This window comes from Eremothecium gossypii, chromosome II, assembly GCF_000091025.4.
Source record: "Eremothecium gossypii ATCC 10895 chromosome II, complete sequence".
NCBI classification, from domain to species: Eukaryota; Fungi; Ascomycota; class Saccharomycetes; order Saccharomycetales; family Saccharomycetaceae; genus Eremothecium; species Eremothecium gossypii.
Window position 1 is genome coordinate 202741 of NC_005783.5, and position 16106 is coordinate 218846.

Genomic DNA, 16106 nt, shown 5'->3' on the forward strand with positions numbered 1-16106 from the left:
CGCGTGCTCAGACACACGAATATAATCATAATAATAAATATATGGCGGTCAGCTTCATGACCACGTCAAGCCTTGATACCAGAAGACACTTCTAGGAATTTCTCAACGGGAGAGAAAACACTAGGGTGTAGGTCGTCATTCGTCAAGGACATCTGCTCCTCGGTCCACAAGTTGGCCTCTGGTACATAGTCTGGTTCACCGACACCCAATAAGCCACCGTGCGCAGCCCAATCGCTGACACGTGGAAGCTGTAGTGTCTTCCAGACGTCATCCATGGCGTCCAATAGGACATCCGACAGGTCGTTCGTGTGGCCTGGAGTAGGAGTGATACGGAGTCTCTCGGTCCCGCGTGGAACGGTAGGGAAGTTGATGGCCTGTACGTAGATGCGATGCTTCTCCATCAAAATGTCGGAAGCACGCTTGGCCAAGTCAGGGTTCCCGACAAGTACCGGGACAATGTGAGAAGGATTAGGCTGAACAGGAATGCCCAAATCGCCAAGACCAGTTTTAACGTAAGACGTATGCTTTTGTTGCAACTGCCTTAGATGCAAGCTGGAACGCTGGTCGAAGACAGCAGCAGCCGATCCAGCCATGACGGCAGGAGGCAACGAACTAGTGAAAATGAAACCAGGAGCATAAGATCTAACAAAGTCCACCAATTTCTCTGAGGCGGCAAGGTACCCGCCAACTGAACCAAAAGACTTGCCCAGAGTGGCGGTAATCATATCAACACGGTCAAGAACAGTGGTCTGTGCAGGAGAGGCAAGCCCCGCCTTGCGGTGGGCTTCAAAGTCAAGGTGCTCGGCAACACCGGCGCCGTGTGGGCCATACAAGCCAACAGAGTGCACTTCGTCCAAGAACGTAAGCGCGCCGTACTTCTCCGCAAGGTCACAAATTTTCCGGATATCAGCCACAGAACCCGACATCGAGTACACCGATTCAAACGCAATCAATTTCGGCTGCGACTTTGGGTACATCGCTAAGAGCTCCTCCAAATGCTGCAAGTCATTATGACGGAAAATGTGCTTTTGCACGTTCGCATGCTTAATGCCCATGATCATAGACGCATGGTTCATCTCGTCAGAGAAAATCACCATATTCGGCATCTTTTGTCCCAGCAGCGAGAGCACCGCATCGTTTGCAACAAAACACGATGAAAAAACTAAGGCGCCCTCCTTCTTGTGCAGGGCGGCCAGCTCCGCCTCAAGCCGCATGGCGTGGCGGTTGTGGCCGGCAATGTTCCGTGTGCCACCGGCTCCCGCGCCGTACTTGTCGATCGTGCGCTTCATGGTCTCCATGACCTTCTCGTTGCGCGAGTACGTCAAATAGTCGTTAGAGCACCATACAGTCACCTTGTCTTCCTCCTCCAGCCGGTGCGCCATCGGATACTCCTTTGCCAGCCGGTTGATGTTGTTGAAGAACCGGTACGAGCTGTCGAGGCGTTTTTTCTGCAACTCCGTCTCGAACAGTCCGTCGTAGTCAAACGTCCGCTCCTGCGTGCCGCGCTCCAGCACCGGCGTAATAGGCCGCGCCTCTCCGACGTCCGCCGCTGCGGCCCCCGCCGGTGGCGAGGCCGTCACGTAGCCGCGAGCCGCCATCGCCCTCCGCATCACCGGGCATTGCTGAGCCATCGCCGACATGTTGGTCTTGTGCAGAACCTGCACCTGCTGCATGGATGAGGTCACTCTACTGACGAAGGGGCAAATCTTCGCCGACTGACGCGCGAGAGAGTCCATTATGTCTTGCTGATACCGTCAAGGCACTCGTGCGTCCGGGCAGGCTTTAATTCCTATTCGCACTACTCACTTTATATATCAAGCACTACATTTTTTAATTCCGCAGCGGAATTTCATTGGCTTCGGTGGACCAATCACGAAATGTCCGACTTCTTGTCCGGAGCCGGGACCAGAAAACTTTTGCGGTCACCCGGACATACTGGGTCATCCATATTGCCTTTTCCATTGGGCCGCGCAACAGCTTCCTAAAGCGGCCAACCCGGGCTACCCGGATCTCAAAACGCGCTCGCTTGCTCGTACAACGTGAGTTTCGGTCCCCGGCAGCTCCGTTATATAACGCTTTGGCGTCCCCGGTTGGTCAAATCAACACGAATAATAGATTGGCGCCAACTCCTTTACGGCGATCAGAGAAGCAGTGTGTACGGTTTCGAGGAAACAGCGAGGATGAACAGTAGCGGGTTTATGCTATTTGTATGTGTGGCTGGGCGCGCATAGACTGAGCGGTATACTAACGGAAGCACCGGCAGCAGCACCAGAACAGTCTCGATGCGTCTTTTGCGAACCTGAACTTCGGGGATGGCAGCGCGGTGGGCCAGGGAGAGGCAGCGGGGAATTCATTCATGGGCGGCAACGGCCACCCGGGCAATAGCGTGGTGAGCGCGCCGTCGCCGATGGCGAGCTACGCGCAGCAGCGCGAGCCGCAGCGCGAGCAGAAACAGACGCCGAAGCAGCAGCGCGAGCAGAAGCAAGTGGCGAAACACTTCCACGGGCACCACCACCAGCATTCCAAGGGCAGCACGAGCAGCCTGGAGCAGGCGATGGGTGGGGGTACGTCGTACTGGAACACGGACTCGTCGGCGACCTCGTCGATCGTATCCATCGATCCAGGGGTCGCCGCTGGCGGGTCGACGGCGGGAACGCTGACCACAGCGAGTATTATGGACGGTCATACGGCCAAGTCATCTTCCGGGTTCAGCACGACGTTTGCCACGACGTCGAGCCAGCAATCTAATCCCTCCCACGGCTCGCTGGAGTCGATGGAGTCGCTGCGACTGGAGCTGCAGTTGAAAGAGACACAGATAGAGTCTCTGGAAGACGAGATCACCAAGTTGAAAAGCATATTTAACCAAGGCCTGACTTTTAAGCAGCAGGAGCAGCAGCTGCAGAAGCGCAAACTACACCAGCACGCCCTAGATCTCGATCACATGCCGGTTGAGATACCCGCCAATCTGGAAATCATATTTAACAAGCTGGCCACCTCACTGAAGCGCAAGGACGAGGAGCTGGAGGATACGCGGAAGCGACTTGAGAGCATTATGACCGCCATCGCCTTAAATCCCTCTAATTCCGTTACCCGATTCGGCCGTTATGACGAAGAAGCCCTCGCTCACAAGATGATTGTCCGACTCGAAATGTTGACAAAAGAGAACCAGGAGATGGCGAAACTGCTCAGCTATGGAAGATCGAAGGAAACGCATATTGAATTGGAACTACTAAAGAAAGTCAATAGAGATTTACAGCGCAAGGTTGAGCAGCTCGAGAAGCAATTGGCAAACAGTGGCAACGGGAAGTGACGTCCTCTGGTGTCAATTTCACGATTCACAACTGCACATTTTGTATCTCTCTTCGTTCTTGCTTCTTACAAACATTTAAGCACCTCATATCAACTGAATGACTTACTAATGGACAAACATATCAACTCTCATAACTTCCCAATCCCTGTTGACTTTCTATTTTTTTTGTTCGCCTGACGCTGCTAAATCCAAAGAAACAGACGTTGCTTTACTATACATCTGCATGTCCCTCTAGCATTTTGGGATACAAGGTTCTTGCACTGCTACTCCGTAGATAAGTAAAACGGAATTAAACTATTTGGATAGAAATTCTGTTACGGAATAAACATGTAGAACTATACTCTCAGTGCAAGTTGGTTATTTATCCACTAATAATGATATTTTTCTGTTTAATTTGTCGACATTACAGCTCTCTTGTTTATGACGCCCTTTGCAAGCAGCTCTAATACTTCTACTGTTTGATCCCAGCCTATGCACGCGTCGGTGATCGAACAACCATACTTTAGGCCCACACGACCGTTCCCCTCGGGGATATCCTGCCGCCCCTCTACAAGATTGGATTCAATCATCACCCCACAAATGGCATTCTCACCTTTACTCAGCTGCTCATAGATATCTTGGGCGACTTTCGGCTGGTTGCGGTAATCCTTGTTGGAATTTCCATGCGAGCAGTCAATCATAATCCTCCGCTGGACCCCAGCGCTGTCAACTAGCTTCGCATTGACCAAGTCCTGCTTAGCCTGTTGTACACTGGCAGCGTCATAGTTTGTGCCATCTTTACCACCGCGTAGAATGATGAAGGTGTCCTCGTTACCTTCAGTCCCAACAATCGCAGTCACTCCAGGCTTGGTAACCGAAAGAAAGTAATGAGAGTGAGCAGCGGCACGCATAGCGTCAATAGCAACCTGTAAGCAGCCATCTGTCCCGTTCTTGAATCCGATCGGGAACGATAGTCCAGAAGCCAGCTCACGGTGCAGCTGCGATTCTGTCGTCCGGGCGCCAATGGCGCCCAAGGAGAAGCAGTCGCTTAAGAACTGCGGCGATATGGTGTCTAGCATTTCGCCCGCAATTGGAATGTGCTCCACCAGCTGCGTGTACATCTCCCGCGAGATACGCAATCCCTTGTTTATTTGGAACGAATTATCGATGTCGGGGTCGTTGATGAGCCCCTTCCACCCCACCGTGGTCCGCGGTTTTTCCAGATACGCACGCATAATAACCAGCAGCTCCCCGCGCAGCCGCGAGGCCACCTCGCTAAGCCTCTGCGCGTATTCCAGAGCGGCCTCGGGGTCGTGGATGGAGCAGGGCCCAACCACAACCAGAAGCCGGTCATCCCTGCCGGAAAGCACTTGAACCACCCCCTCGCGTGCCCGTACAATTATCGCGCGCCCATTTGCACTGACAGGTAGCTCGTGCTGGAGCACATTCGGCGGAGTCAGTGGGTCGTAGCCCTTAATCCTCCAGTCCTCGAGCCTGCTTTTGTCACCAATGTACTCGTTTTTAATGAACATTGTATCCTCTGTACTTTGAGCTATGTCCTGTTACTTGACGGCCCTGAAACTTTGAATCTCTTCTTTGCTGTTACCGCGCTTATATATCACCGCAAGTTGTAAAGAGCTCGATGATTCATACCTCAGCGATGAACGTTTTTGCCACGGGCTGTCTAGGCAAAATTTTGCACCGATGAGCAATCTGCCCGGCAGCCTGTAAAGATATTCTTGACCCCCAAGAGGGCTATCACATTGGTTGCTTGTTGCATATCGTTGTAGAGTTTACTTGTATTGTGGATTTTTTATTAAACTATAGAGGAAGCTCCCAGAGAGAAGGGAGGTCTAGAACTTGTTGAACTCAGATATAGCTTGGTCAAAGCCTTGGTCCCATTCCCACATCAAGTCGCTGTCGCCACGCTCGCGGATATACTGGGCACGGCGCACGGAACGCCAGTAGTGTACGCGTCCAATGCGGGAATGGTCGAAGCGGTCGAAGGCAAGGATATCCGCAGCAGTGCGGCGCACCGCTTCCTCGAACCGCCAGTGCTCCATACGATCGCCGCCCTTGTCGCGCCAGAAGGAGACGTGGTTGGAAACCATCTGGCGGATACGGTTCTCGACGTCGGGGATGGAGAGGCGGGGCCTGCTGGGGAGGTTACCGTGATGGACCATGGGGACAAAGCCCCACTCGCCACCGTCGCCATGCTGGAACTGGTAAGTCCAGAAGAACCAGCCGACGTTGGCGTTGCTGTTGAAGACACGGACCTGCTCGTGGCCGAAGTTCTTGATGAGCTGGTCACGGTCGCCGGACGTCTTCGCCCAGGAGTCGGCGTCCAAAACACACGAGAACTCGCCCACGACGAAGTCTGCGGCGTCGCGATCGAGGCGGACCGTGTCTTTGAGGTCGTCTGTAAGCTGCTGTACAGACTTGGACTTGTCGTCGTCAGAGTAGCACCGGTAGACGTGGGTGTCGATGACTATGTCGTTGGAGAGGCCGCGGTCGTTAATCCACTTGGACCACTGGTCGGGCGACCACCCGTCGGAGATCACGACGGGAAGGCAGACCGAGTTCGCGCGCACCGCGTTGACGGCACGCTCGTAGTAGTACTTCTGGCCCTCTGCAGCATAGTCATAGACGGCCTCGTTGACGACTTGTAGGCCGACAACGTTGTGGAACCCACGAAGGTCCTGCACAATGAACGGAATCATCGTATTGCAGACGGTATCCATGTTCCGGCCACTCTTGAAGAATGAGGCGTCAACGCCTTCGCCGCTGTGGTGTTCGCTGTTGGCTCCACCGGGCAATCCGTGCATATCGATCAATACACCTATGTTTCTGCGACTGGCATCATGTATCAAGGCTCTGACGTAGTCCCATGGTCGAGCACTCATGTACACCAGACGAACGTCGTCGAAGACAAAGCCCGCCGTGTACATACCGTTGTTGATGTGCCAGTATCCCACAGGCAAACGCACCGCGGTGACACCGATGCTCTGCAACCAGTCCCAGTCAATGTGAGCCATGTAGTTCTCATAGTGTTTCCGGAGACGCTCCGCTGTGGCTTCGTAGCCAATTGCATCCATCATCTTCCTGATCCCCGCATGCTCGGTCTCGCCGCCACATTGGAACATCGACTCGAATATCCACTTCTCAAGGACGAATAGCGACCCGAGATTGACACCGTGATTGTGTCGATTCTGGAAAATGATTGCGGAATTCAACGTGGGATTCGGGTATGGAACGTCTGCTAAACGGTTGGCTCTGAGTCTTCTGCATCGCCGGAACCTAAGTTTTAGCCTCTCGAACATCTCTTCTCCTATATTCCAATTTTGTTATCTGTATTGAGGGGTATGAGGCCTCAAACGTCCCCTATCCACGGCAGTCGGGTATTCGCATGTGTCATTAGTGTATATTTATATATAAAGGGACCCGGCGATCGGATGTTGCGCCGACCTTTGTCAATGGATACTCGGGCCCCCTGTGTGCGACTAGAGCTTGATGATCAGCAGCTCAAATATTGGGTCACAAAAACTCGGGCTCGGGGAAAGCCAATTTCTGGAAGCCCAAGCCCTGGCGTAGACGCGACAACACGTCGAAGTTGCAGGATACGTCGCCGTTACAGGGTCCTGCCACATTCCATCGGAACGGTTATAACGACAACCGTTTCAATAAATGTCACAAAAAGCTCCGCGACGGGGAATTGAACCCCGATCCCGCGCGCGACAAGCGCGAATTCTAACCATTAAACTATCGCGGATGAATTATGTTATGTTTGTGTTAAATAGCAGTGATGACGTACAATCTTCATCAGCTGATCTAGAATATGTGTCGATCGAATGTGCGAAAACCAGGGCCTCGAGACACCATTGTCCAGTTTAACCACAGCAGAACGAACAGCGATGAGTCGCTCGAGACCAAGCTTTCTGGATCAGGAACCACCGCCAGGATATGTTGCGGGTATTGGAAGAGGTGCGATTGGGTTTGCATCAAAGGCGGAGTCTGCTCAGAGCAGCTATAGGCGGCCTTCTAGATTGAACGAAGGACATGCAAGCGGCAATAGGGAGAGCGGGCTGCAGCAGGAAGCTGCGCTGGAGCAGTTTAAAGATCACGATGAAGATAAAGAGGCAGATGAGATCTACGCGGCTTTGGATATAAGGCTGACCAAGAAGACGGCAAAACAGCCCCAGCGAAGTGCAGATAGCGATAAAGTGAAAAACACCCAAGATTATTTTGTTGACCTGAAGCGCCAGCTGGCTGGTCTCACGGAGTCCGACTGGATGAGCATTCCGGATGCTGGTGATCTTACCCGGAGGAATAAGCGGCAACGGTCGGAATACCAACAGCAGCTGAAAACATATGCGGCGCCCGATTCGCTGCTTCCAGGTGCACGCGTAGATCTGATGAAGCTCACAGAGGAACGCGAAAAGCTCTTAGGGCACCAGCTTGATGCTAACTTCCAGCCAGATACTCAGAAACAGGTTGCATCTACTGAACAGTACCTGGCGGAGCTGGAATCGAGCACATCAACCGCCGAACTTGAAGCACCTTCTCAAGATGTCACAAAAGCCCGCAAAATGTTGGCTGCATACAGACGGTCCGACCCAAAACAGCCACAAGGATGGATAGCCTCTGCTAAGTTGGAGGAGCGCGTAAATCGGTTTCACTCCGCTAAAGCAATTATCGATCAAGGCTGCCAAGAGTGCCCAAGGGATGAGGATATATGGCTAGAAAATATTCGTCTAAATTCTTCTGATGTCAACTATTGTAAGATAATTGTGGCTCAGGCCATCCAATTTAATTCGAAAAGTGAAAGGCTGTGGCTGACTGCAATTGAACTCGAGGGTGAAAATTTCAATAAGCTTCGAGTTGTCAGGAAGGCGTTACGGAACATTCCTAAAAGTGAGAAACTCTGGATACTTGCTGTTCGGTTAGAACCTGATACGAAGGAGGTGGTCAAAATACTTTCCAAAGCTACCCAGATACTGCCTACTAGTCCGCAGCTTTGGAAGCTGCTAATTAAGAACCAGGGGCCAGATGAAATACGGACAACCATCCAAGAAGCCCGGAAATCGATGCCGCACAACGTTGATCTATGTATTTTGGAGGCAGATATTAAGCTACAAGCCACGACAGACGAGTCCAAAAAGTTGCAGTTACTATCAGAAAGTATTAAAAGTGTTTCTAGTGATAACAAGCCGCTAACTTTTAATCAGTGGCTCGTTTACATTACAAATGCTGAACTGGACGCATGTTCGCCAAAGACAATAATGGCCCTTGTTGGGGCGTGTTTCACTGAATTTGCTACTGAAGTGCAAGTAACAGAAGTTCTAGCTATGTTACAGACTGTTAAATCTGAGAGTAAGGTTACAAAATTATCTGTTTGCCGATGTCTCGCTCTTCGCGATCCTTCAAAACTTACCTTTTGGTCATACTATATTGATCTTTGTCGTAATGAAGGCGAATGTAGCCATCTATATGAAACTTGGGAAACACTATTGAAAGGCGTGACAATGGTAAAGAAATATCCGGCGATATTATTAATGTATTCAAAAGAGATCTGGAAAATGGAAAACGATGAAGTTCGAGCCCTAAGCATCTTAGATAAAGGTATAGCCATCAAACCAGATCACCTTGCATTCTGGAATGCCAAACTGAAATTATTGCTAACAATGCGCGACTATGAAACAGCGGAATCTACATTGATGCATATGAAGGATAGCATCTGCTTTACACAAGCAGCAGGAAGAGACAGGCTCATCCGCGATTATGTCATCTTTTTGTGCTTTCGTGGTAACCATGACGGAGCTGTAGGCTTCTTGAACTCAATGCTATCCAAGGATCCCGAAAATCCTCAACTGTACCTGCTACTTTCCCGCGTCTACTCAGAAACTTCGCACCTCACTAAAGCCCTGGATCTTCTCTCTTCGGCAGTGAAAAAGTTACCTTCATCTGATAAACTCTGGATACAACTTGCTTATCTGCAGGAACATGATTTGAACACGATAAAGGCGCGTTCGACTCTGGAGTTAGGCCAGTTAAAGAATTCCAGCTCCATTGCACTCTACGAAGCGCGTGCTGAACTAGAAGACAGGTTAGGTAACCGAGAACATGCCAGACTTTTAGTGCAAGAAGGAATTCGGAAATTTCCCAAAAGCCCTGAATTATGGGTTCTCAACATTAGGTTTTTGGCCCGCAAATCGCTCAGGAAAACTATGTTCCAGGATGCGCTTAAGAATACTGATAGTCATGGAACCGTCTTGGTCGAAATTGGCAAATTGTTCTACATCGAGAAGCAATATGAAATGGCTTTAAAATGGTTTGAACGCGCAAGTGAGACCTTCCCAAGGCTAGGCGACGGTTGGGCTTGGTATTATCAAACGCTAAGTAAGCTCGGAAAAGATACCAGCGGAGTCCTACGTTCCGCCGAAGAGCGAGAACCAGATTCTGGGAAATTATGGGATCACGTCTGCGAGAAAAATAAAACATTATATGCTTTACCTTCTGATATTATACGGCTATGCAGGTCTGAAATAGAGCGCGGAGCATGGCAATAAACCTAATGCTGGTAATCTTGATTATATAACCTTCACAGACATGATTACGATAGTCACTCACGTGACTATCGTAATGACTGTACTAATTTGTTTTTAATCATTCTGCAACCTGAGATCGCGAACAAGAGAAGTTCTTCATATCGTTTTGTTATTCATCCATTCTCTACTAAGTTAAGTCTTTCTTCATCACTTCATTGCTCGAAGCGTGAGTCATCACCGCTATTGATATACGAACTATATCTGACTCAAGACTGTCAGTGTTAATATGATCAAAGAGGCCGAGCGCGATATTGATCTCACAGCTGCGGTGAAGAACAATCCGAGTAATGCGTATGATATGAGCAAACAGACTAGGAGTAGCACTAAACTGCTGAATATGTCGGATACAGCAGCGTCCGGCTCAGGTAAATCCGCAGATAGCAACACTCCGCAGAAGTTTGGAAGTGACCCCGAGCCCGGGTACAGCGGAAGCGCAACGGACCTACAATTACTTTCTTCTCCTGAACTGGTTTTGGACGAGCTATCGAATTCCTTTCGAGTGGCGGGGATAGTCTCGGCCGGCGCACGCACTATATCGGCAGCTTCATCGGTAGATCATGTAAATATGGCCACTAACGCACCGCCAGAGGAAGGGAGGGACAATAAATATGATGAGGTTAGCGCCATAAATTCGTCGAATGATCTGCAGTTGTCATTACTTGGGAATAATGAATATTATGAGGTACCTAGACCATCTGGTAACAGAAAAGTGTATTCACAATTACCATCTCCTCCAGATACGAAGGCAAGCATCAAAAAGGCTAGCGCGGTCGGTGACCCTAAGCGAACCAAGAGGAAATATTCTAGAAACGGGTGTACTGAATGTAAAAGAAGAAGAATGAAATGTGACGAAGGGAAGCCCATATGTTGGCAGTGTTCCCGCTTGAATAGGGAGTGCAAGTACATTCTAAATGCTAGAAACAAGAAAAGAGCAGCAGCAAAGAAGCAACAGCCTGAATATAATGTAAACGATTACAGGACCACATTAGAAAAGCCAGTACCATCCGCGCAATTCCAACTAAACTCGTTCACTAATTCCCTTCCGATTTCGAACCATCCAGCGGTTAATACACCTGACGAAGCCATTATTTATAGTGATGTTAATTTATTGCTGCAGAACTTTAACGATATCGTTAATATGAAGTTGAATGACTCCTTATTCAACTGTGGAACACTCAATGATGATAGCCTCCACGATCTGGATCTTTCGACGACATTTCATACCAGTGCGGAAATACCCAAGGTTCTGCTCTCTGATTACGGAGACACATCTGTGGAGTTTAATACTTCATTAGAGTCCTTCCATCTGGGTCCATTTCATGAGAAATATCTTACTGTATTTTATCATGACTGTTTAAACACAATTGCCCCATTCTTTGAGGGCCAAACAAACCCACTTCGTGATATTCTCTTATCATTTGCCAAAACAGAGCCATATCTGCTCTCTGCGATACTGGCGGTTGGCGCGTCGGCAAGATATAGAAAATTTGGCTGTGAAGATGACGAGAAGGCATACTGCAACTACCTTTCACAATGTCTCAGTTTACTGGATGATCACTATAGCGAAGAGAGTAAACTCATGAGCAAAATTGCCCCCATCATGTTAACTGTTATACTGTTAGCATGGGACAGCGTCTATACAATGAATTCTCAATGGCGTTCCCACTTGAAAGGCGTTACTGACCTATTGAGAAAGACGGACTCCATCCCGTCAACCAAGGTTCTCAATGTCGTGAAATGTTGGTTCAAGGTGATAGAGACATTTGCTGGTATCAGCACTGTCATTGGTGGTGCACTCCTTGATGACGGTGAACTGGACGCTATCTTTGATCCATATAATAACGCGTACCTTGCTGCACTCAAACAGCTTAGTATTATGACGCCGCTTCATGAATTCAATCTGTTAAGAGGTCATAAAGAAGACTTTGATCTTGTTATTAAGGAGGTTTTCAAGGCGCTAAATTCCATCCGGGCATCAGATAAAGGTGACACGTTCAAGAAAGAAGGCATCATGGGCAAGAGTTTTGATTATCTTCAGTGGTCAAGCATGATTCCGCCAGCGATGAGGGAAAGGTTAAGCTATCTAAGAATACAAAAAATCTTAACTGATATTGATAGCCAGCTTTCATACAAATTTATCGACAACAGCGGCATTATTCCTATAAGCAACTGTTCGCATCCTGAAAATAGCCATATAGTGGATAATGCAATCGATACAGTCGTCCTCAATGATGGTAAAACAATAGCGATTAGCTGGTATGATATATCGCACCAGACGCAGGTTCTATCTTTTCTACTAATTGTGCTGCTCAAACTCCTGGGCATTCCCAAACAGTCAATTGTAATCCAAGACGTCGTCAGGAGAATTACGGGCTTCTTTTCCTTTCTTGATAGCCCCGATCCACCGAAGAATCTTCGGAGCTGTTACTGCAATTTTGCAATATTGATTGCGGGCCTGAATTCCATTGAACAAGAAACCCAGGACATAATTAGAAAATACTACAGGGCCTTCGGTGGGCAATCCCATACCTTGATGAAATATAATCTGGAGAGGTTGGAGCAGGTTTGGAGGTTGCAAGGCACAGAGGATGCATCCAGCATAGAGGACAAGGATATTATCACATGGTAATGTGATGCATTACGCAACAGCGTCCGTACATAAATCGTATTCAATTAGTGCTTATTCTTACAGGTTTATGTGCATAACAGACTCCCACCTTGTTGCACATCAACAGACACCATATTCCCTCCAGGAGCCAACTTATTCCATCGATAATTCCGTTCGGCTATGGTCGGGTCGCCATATTTGTCATTTTTCGTGGGCAAATGCCGTAGGCGTCCATCCTGTTGATTCCATGGTGGAACCACACACAGCTAGGAACTCTTCATGCGTTTGTATATAATGTCGCTCGCCGCGATATCCTAGCTGCAAATGGGCGAGTTTGGTATGGTAATTCAGGCCGCAGATCTTCCCGGAGTTTGCCCCACAGGGTACGAAGAACGGGAGGTCGTATTTCGTAAAATCAGCAGACAACGGGCATGCTTCAGATGATTACTCCCTCTCCAACTGGAACAATGTCAACTATGGCACCAGCAGTCACAGAGTACTTCCGCGATCCGAATGCTATGCTCTCAGAGGGCGTCACATACAGCATGGAGACCCGGGAGCTCTATTGGGTAGACATCTATCACGCTCGGATCCATCGAGTGCTAGATGTCGATAACCCCGAGCAGAGCCACAGTACGTATGATATCAACCCCGCGACATACGGTGCTGCTTCTGCGTATCCAGGCAGCGCAGACACCGCAGAGCGGGTCGGATGTGTGTTCCCTGGCCTCGGCAAAGGCGGTAGGCTGCTCTTCGCTGCAAAGCGCGGCATTGCCGAGTTGGATTTGGATAGTGGCTCCTGGAGGTACCTCTACCTGTACTCCGAGTCCGGGCTGAACAAAGCCTGGGATCGGCTGCGCTCCAACGATGGCAGCATTGCTCCTAACGGGGCTGAAATATATGTCGGACTCATGGCTGACTTTAGCGTCGGCGGGCCAGACACGTCCAATGCGCCCGAGGGCTGTGTGCTGCGGATCCACCTCGAAGGATGGCGGTGCCAGATGGTTCTAGACGGGATCCATATCCCGAACGCTATCAATTGGAGTGCAGATGGCTCGCAATTCTATCTGACTGACTCGCTAGCATTTACCATATGGGCGTGCCCGGTAGTGGACGGTAGCCCACAACTCCTCAAGAGAACCCCATTCTACTGTACCAAAAATACTGGCAATGACTCACACACTTCGCCGGAACCGGATGGTGGATTTGTGGACTGCTTTACTGGGCACACTTTCGTGGCCGTGTGGTCCACTGGCAAAGTCCAAGAACTCGACAACGCAGGCAGACTAGTCGCTGCATATACACTACCGACGCCACGAGTCAGCAGCTGTTGTGCGGGCCCCGCAGGCGAACTGCTCGTGTCCACGGCGCACGCAGGCGATTTCAAGACTGGCGCACACTCTGACGGCGTCGGAGGCAGCATTTTCAGAGTGGTAATCCCGGGCCGCCGCGTAGCCCAAGCCGCATCCCCGCGTCTTGCGGAAGCATCCTTTAAATAATATTTACTTCTACACCCTCTCGTCCCCTCTACCGCCCAGCTCATTGATGGGCCGTGCCTTGCCTGCAGTCTGCCTCTCCGCGCACGACCGCATCTCGGCCATCAGGCCGAGGCAGTTCTCGTTGATAGTCCGTGACTCCATGTGGTCTCTGATGCACTGCTCGTACCTCTGCATCTGGGCCGAGCAGTGCTTCATGATGTCCTGCACAACTGGCACCTTTTGCTTGATGCACACGGCAAGGTCCCGCTGCCGGAAGTCGCACTGCGATGGGTCCTCGTGGTTCATCGAGATGCACTTGTGGTACTGCATGAACTCGTTGGGGCAATGCTTAGCCACATCCTCCATTACAAACTGATCAAGCGCTGACATCACGAGTGGTCGGTACTAGGTGGGGCGTTGGGCCTGGCTGGTAGTGGGCTTAATGGCTACCGACAATGGCCCAGCGACCGGCACCTTGAGAAAAATCCGAACCACGAGCGGTAAGACCAGGCAGCATCCACTGGTACCACAAGAGGTCTGTGAGCGTATGAACCACCGCTGGCTAGACTACGCCCTTGGGCAGGGCGAACTGGTCCCGCCAGAGCGCACTGTGCAGTTCAAAGCACCAGTAGTGTACCACCACGAGCGGACCCCTGCCGATGTGTACTCCGTGGGGGTCTCTGCGCTGGCTGTCGACCAGCATACAGGCCAGTTCTTCGTTTCGTGCGGGACCGATGGCAGCGTCTCGCTGTGGCAGTTCCACGGCCGTGTGGTGGGCAATGGCGTGCTGCGCAACAGGCGTCTGCACTACGTCCGCGGCACGGTCTCGGAGGAGCCCGCACCCCGAAGGAGCGCGGACGCGCGGCACAACGTACGCCAGGTCAATAACATACGGATGTACATGCAACGCGCGCCTGCAGCGGCGCCGGACACCCCCCGTGTCGGGGTGCAGGCATCCGTGGACTGCGTCTTCTACGGGCAGGACAACGGAATGTTCGTTACGGCCGGCCGCAACGGCACAGTGCGTCTGTGGGACACGGAATCCTGTCGCCCACTGCACGAGGTCCAGCTGCCGCATGCCGCACACCAGCTGCACGCTCGTGGCTCGCTGCTGCTCTGCGCGCTCGCCGACCCGCACCCACGCGTGCTCGACCTGCGCCACCCTCGTGGAGAGGGCATGCAACTGCGCGCGGGGGCGCGTGCGCGCCCTGGCGCCAACGCCCTGTGTGCGCGCTTCCTCGCGGACGCCGCCGACGACCCGCGCTTCGTGGCCGCTGGCGACCACGCGGGCGGCCTGGCCGTGTGGGACCTCCGCATGGCCAACCGCCGCGTCGCAGCCGTGCCCGGCGCCCACCCTGGCTTCGTCAACGCGCTCGCCACGCTCCACGTCCCCGCACACGTCGCCACCCTCGCCACTGCGGGCGCCGACGGCCGCTGCCGCCTGTGGACCTGGGCCAATGGCGCCCTGCGCCTGCGTCGCCCACTAGGCCCGTCCGACGCCGCCCGTAACCGTCTCGCCAGCCGCACTGCCAGCCGTCTCCTCTGCCACCGCGGCCATTGCTTTCTCAGCTCGGACCAAGGGGACCTGCTGGTCTACTCTTGTGCCGACGGCCGGCTGGTCGCTAAGCTCGCCCACGCGGACACCTTCCCGGCCGCTCCCGCCTCTGCGCGCTTCCAGGCCCTTGCCATACAGCCTAGGTTGGCGGCCGGCACGGGCACACGTCTCCTGCTGGGCTCTGATGCCCTCTCCGGAGCCCTGGCGGACTACGAGCTGGCTCTGTAGTATCACGTGAAGTCACGTGACTGCCCGTACAACCTCGCCGTTCGTTCGAAAAAGCAGAGGCCAGCTATTTAACCGTGAAGCTCACTCCTTTACCGAAGGTAAACATAGAAGGAGAGGAGTACCAGCAGCTGGAGTGGCAGGTAGGACGCAAAAGGCTATTTTTGATTAGCGGATCGAAAGGTAGACAACACTAGGTGCAGACTACATCTTAAGCGGCCAGAGCTTGAGACTAGGTGTTTAGGCCTGTCTGAAAAAAGAAACTGCATAGGTGTGGGTATCTACACTTGCTACTTGAGAGCGCGGTTCGTCACACACAAAAAGGGCAGGGGCGTACGGCAGCTGG

The 16106-nt window shown here is 51.6% G+C and overlaps 9 protein-coding genes and 1 non-coding gene across 10 annotated transcripts; 5 read left to right on the forward strand and 5 right to left on the reverse strand.

Annotated features, from left to right (window-relative positions):
- Positions 1–65: 65 nt before the first annotated feature.
- On the reverse strand, positions 66–1736 carry HEM1 (5-aminolevulinate synthase; the record flags this gene model as incomplete). Its single annotated transcript, NM_208196.1, has 1 exon — positions 66–1736. The coding sequence occupies one exon, from the start codon at positions 1734–1736 to the stop codon at positions 66–68; it is 1671 nt and encodes a 556-aa protein (NP_982843.1).
- Positions 1737–2180: 444 nt separating this feature from the next.
- Positions 2181–3310, forward strand: MUM2 (Mum2p; the record flags this gene model as incomplete). The annotated part of the gene is made up of 2 exons (NM_208197.2): positions 2181–2207; positions 2264–3310. 2 exons carry the CDS (start codon positions 2181–2183, stop codon positions 3308–3310), a joined length of 1074 nt encoding a protein of 357 aa, NP_982844.2.
- Positions 3311–3699: 389 nt separating this feature from the next.
- On the reverse strand, positions 3700–4821 carry ARO3 (3-deoxy-7-phosphoheptulonate synthase ARO3; the record flags this gene model as incomplete). The annotated part of the gene is made up of 1 exon (NM_208198.1): positions 3700–4821. The coding sequence occupies one exon, from the start codon at positions 4819–4821 to the stop codon at positions 3700–3702; it is 1122 nt and encodes a 373-aa protein (NP_982845.1).
- A 321-nt stretch (positions 4822–5142) lies between these two features.
- Positions 5143–6609, reverse strand: MRX18 (17-beta-hydroxysteroid dehydrogenase-like protein; the record flags this gene model as incomplete). Its single annotated transcript, NM_208199.1, has 1 exon — positions 5143–6609. One exon carries the CDS (start codon positions 6607–6609, stop codon positions 5143–5145), a length of 1467 nt encoding a protein of 488 aa, NP_982846.1.
- A 377-nt stretch (positions 6610–6986) lies between these two features.
- On the reverse strand, positions 6987–7058 carry AGOS_t0030. The gene has a single exon. It is a non-coding gene; the product is annotated as a tRNA-Asp (tRNA).
- Positions 7059–7137: 79 nt separating this feature from the next.
- Positions 7138–9855, forward strand: PRP6 (U4/U6-U5 snRNP complex subunit PRP6; the record flags this gene model as incomplete). Its single annotated transcript, NM_208200.2, has 1 exon — positions 7138–9855. One exon carries the CDS (start codon positions 7138–7140, stop codon positions 9853–9855), a length of 2718 nt encoding a protein of 905 aa, NP_982847.1.
- A 265-nt stretch (positions 9856–10120) lies between these two features.
- On the forward strand, positions 10121–12523 carry LYS14 (Lys14p; the record flags this gene model as incomplete). Its single annotated transcript, NM_208201.1, has 1 exon — positions 10121–12523. The coding sequence occupies one exon, from the start codon at positions 10121–10123 to the stop codon at positions 12521–12523; it is 2403 nt and encodes an 800-aa protein (NP_982848.1).
- Positions 12524–12933: 410 nt separating this feature from the next.
- AGOS_ABL098W (regucalcin) lies at positions 12934–14001 on the forward strand (the record flags this gene model as incomplete). The annotated part of the gene is made up of 1 exon (NM_208202.1): positions 12934–14001. The coding sequence occupies one exon, from the start codon at positions 12934–12936 to the stop codon at positions 13999–14001; it is 1068 nt and encodes a 355-aa protein (NP_982849.1).
- Positions 14002–14010: 9 nt separating this feature from the next.
- On the reverse strand, positions 14011–14370 carry MIX14 (Mix14p; the record flags this gene model as incomplete). Its single annotated transcript, NM_208203.1, has 1 exon — positions 14011–14370. The coding sequence occupies one exon, from the start codon at positions 14368–14370 to the stop codon at positions 14011–14013; it is 360 nt and encodes a 119-aa protein (NP_982850.1).
- A 52-nt stretch (positions 14371–14422) lies between these two features.
- Positions 14423–15763, forward strand: RAD28 (Rad28p; the record flags this gene model as incomplete). The annotated part of the gene is made up of 1 exon (NM_208204.2): positions 14423–15763. The coding sequence occupies one exon, from the start codon at positions 14423–14425 to the stop codon at positions 15761–15763; it is 1341 nt and encodes a 446-aa protein (NP_982851.2).
- Between the last annotated feature and the right edge of the window lie 343 nt (positions 15764–16106).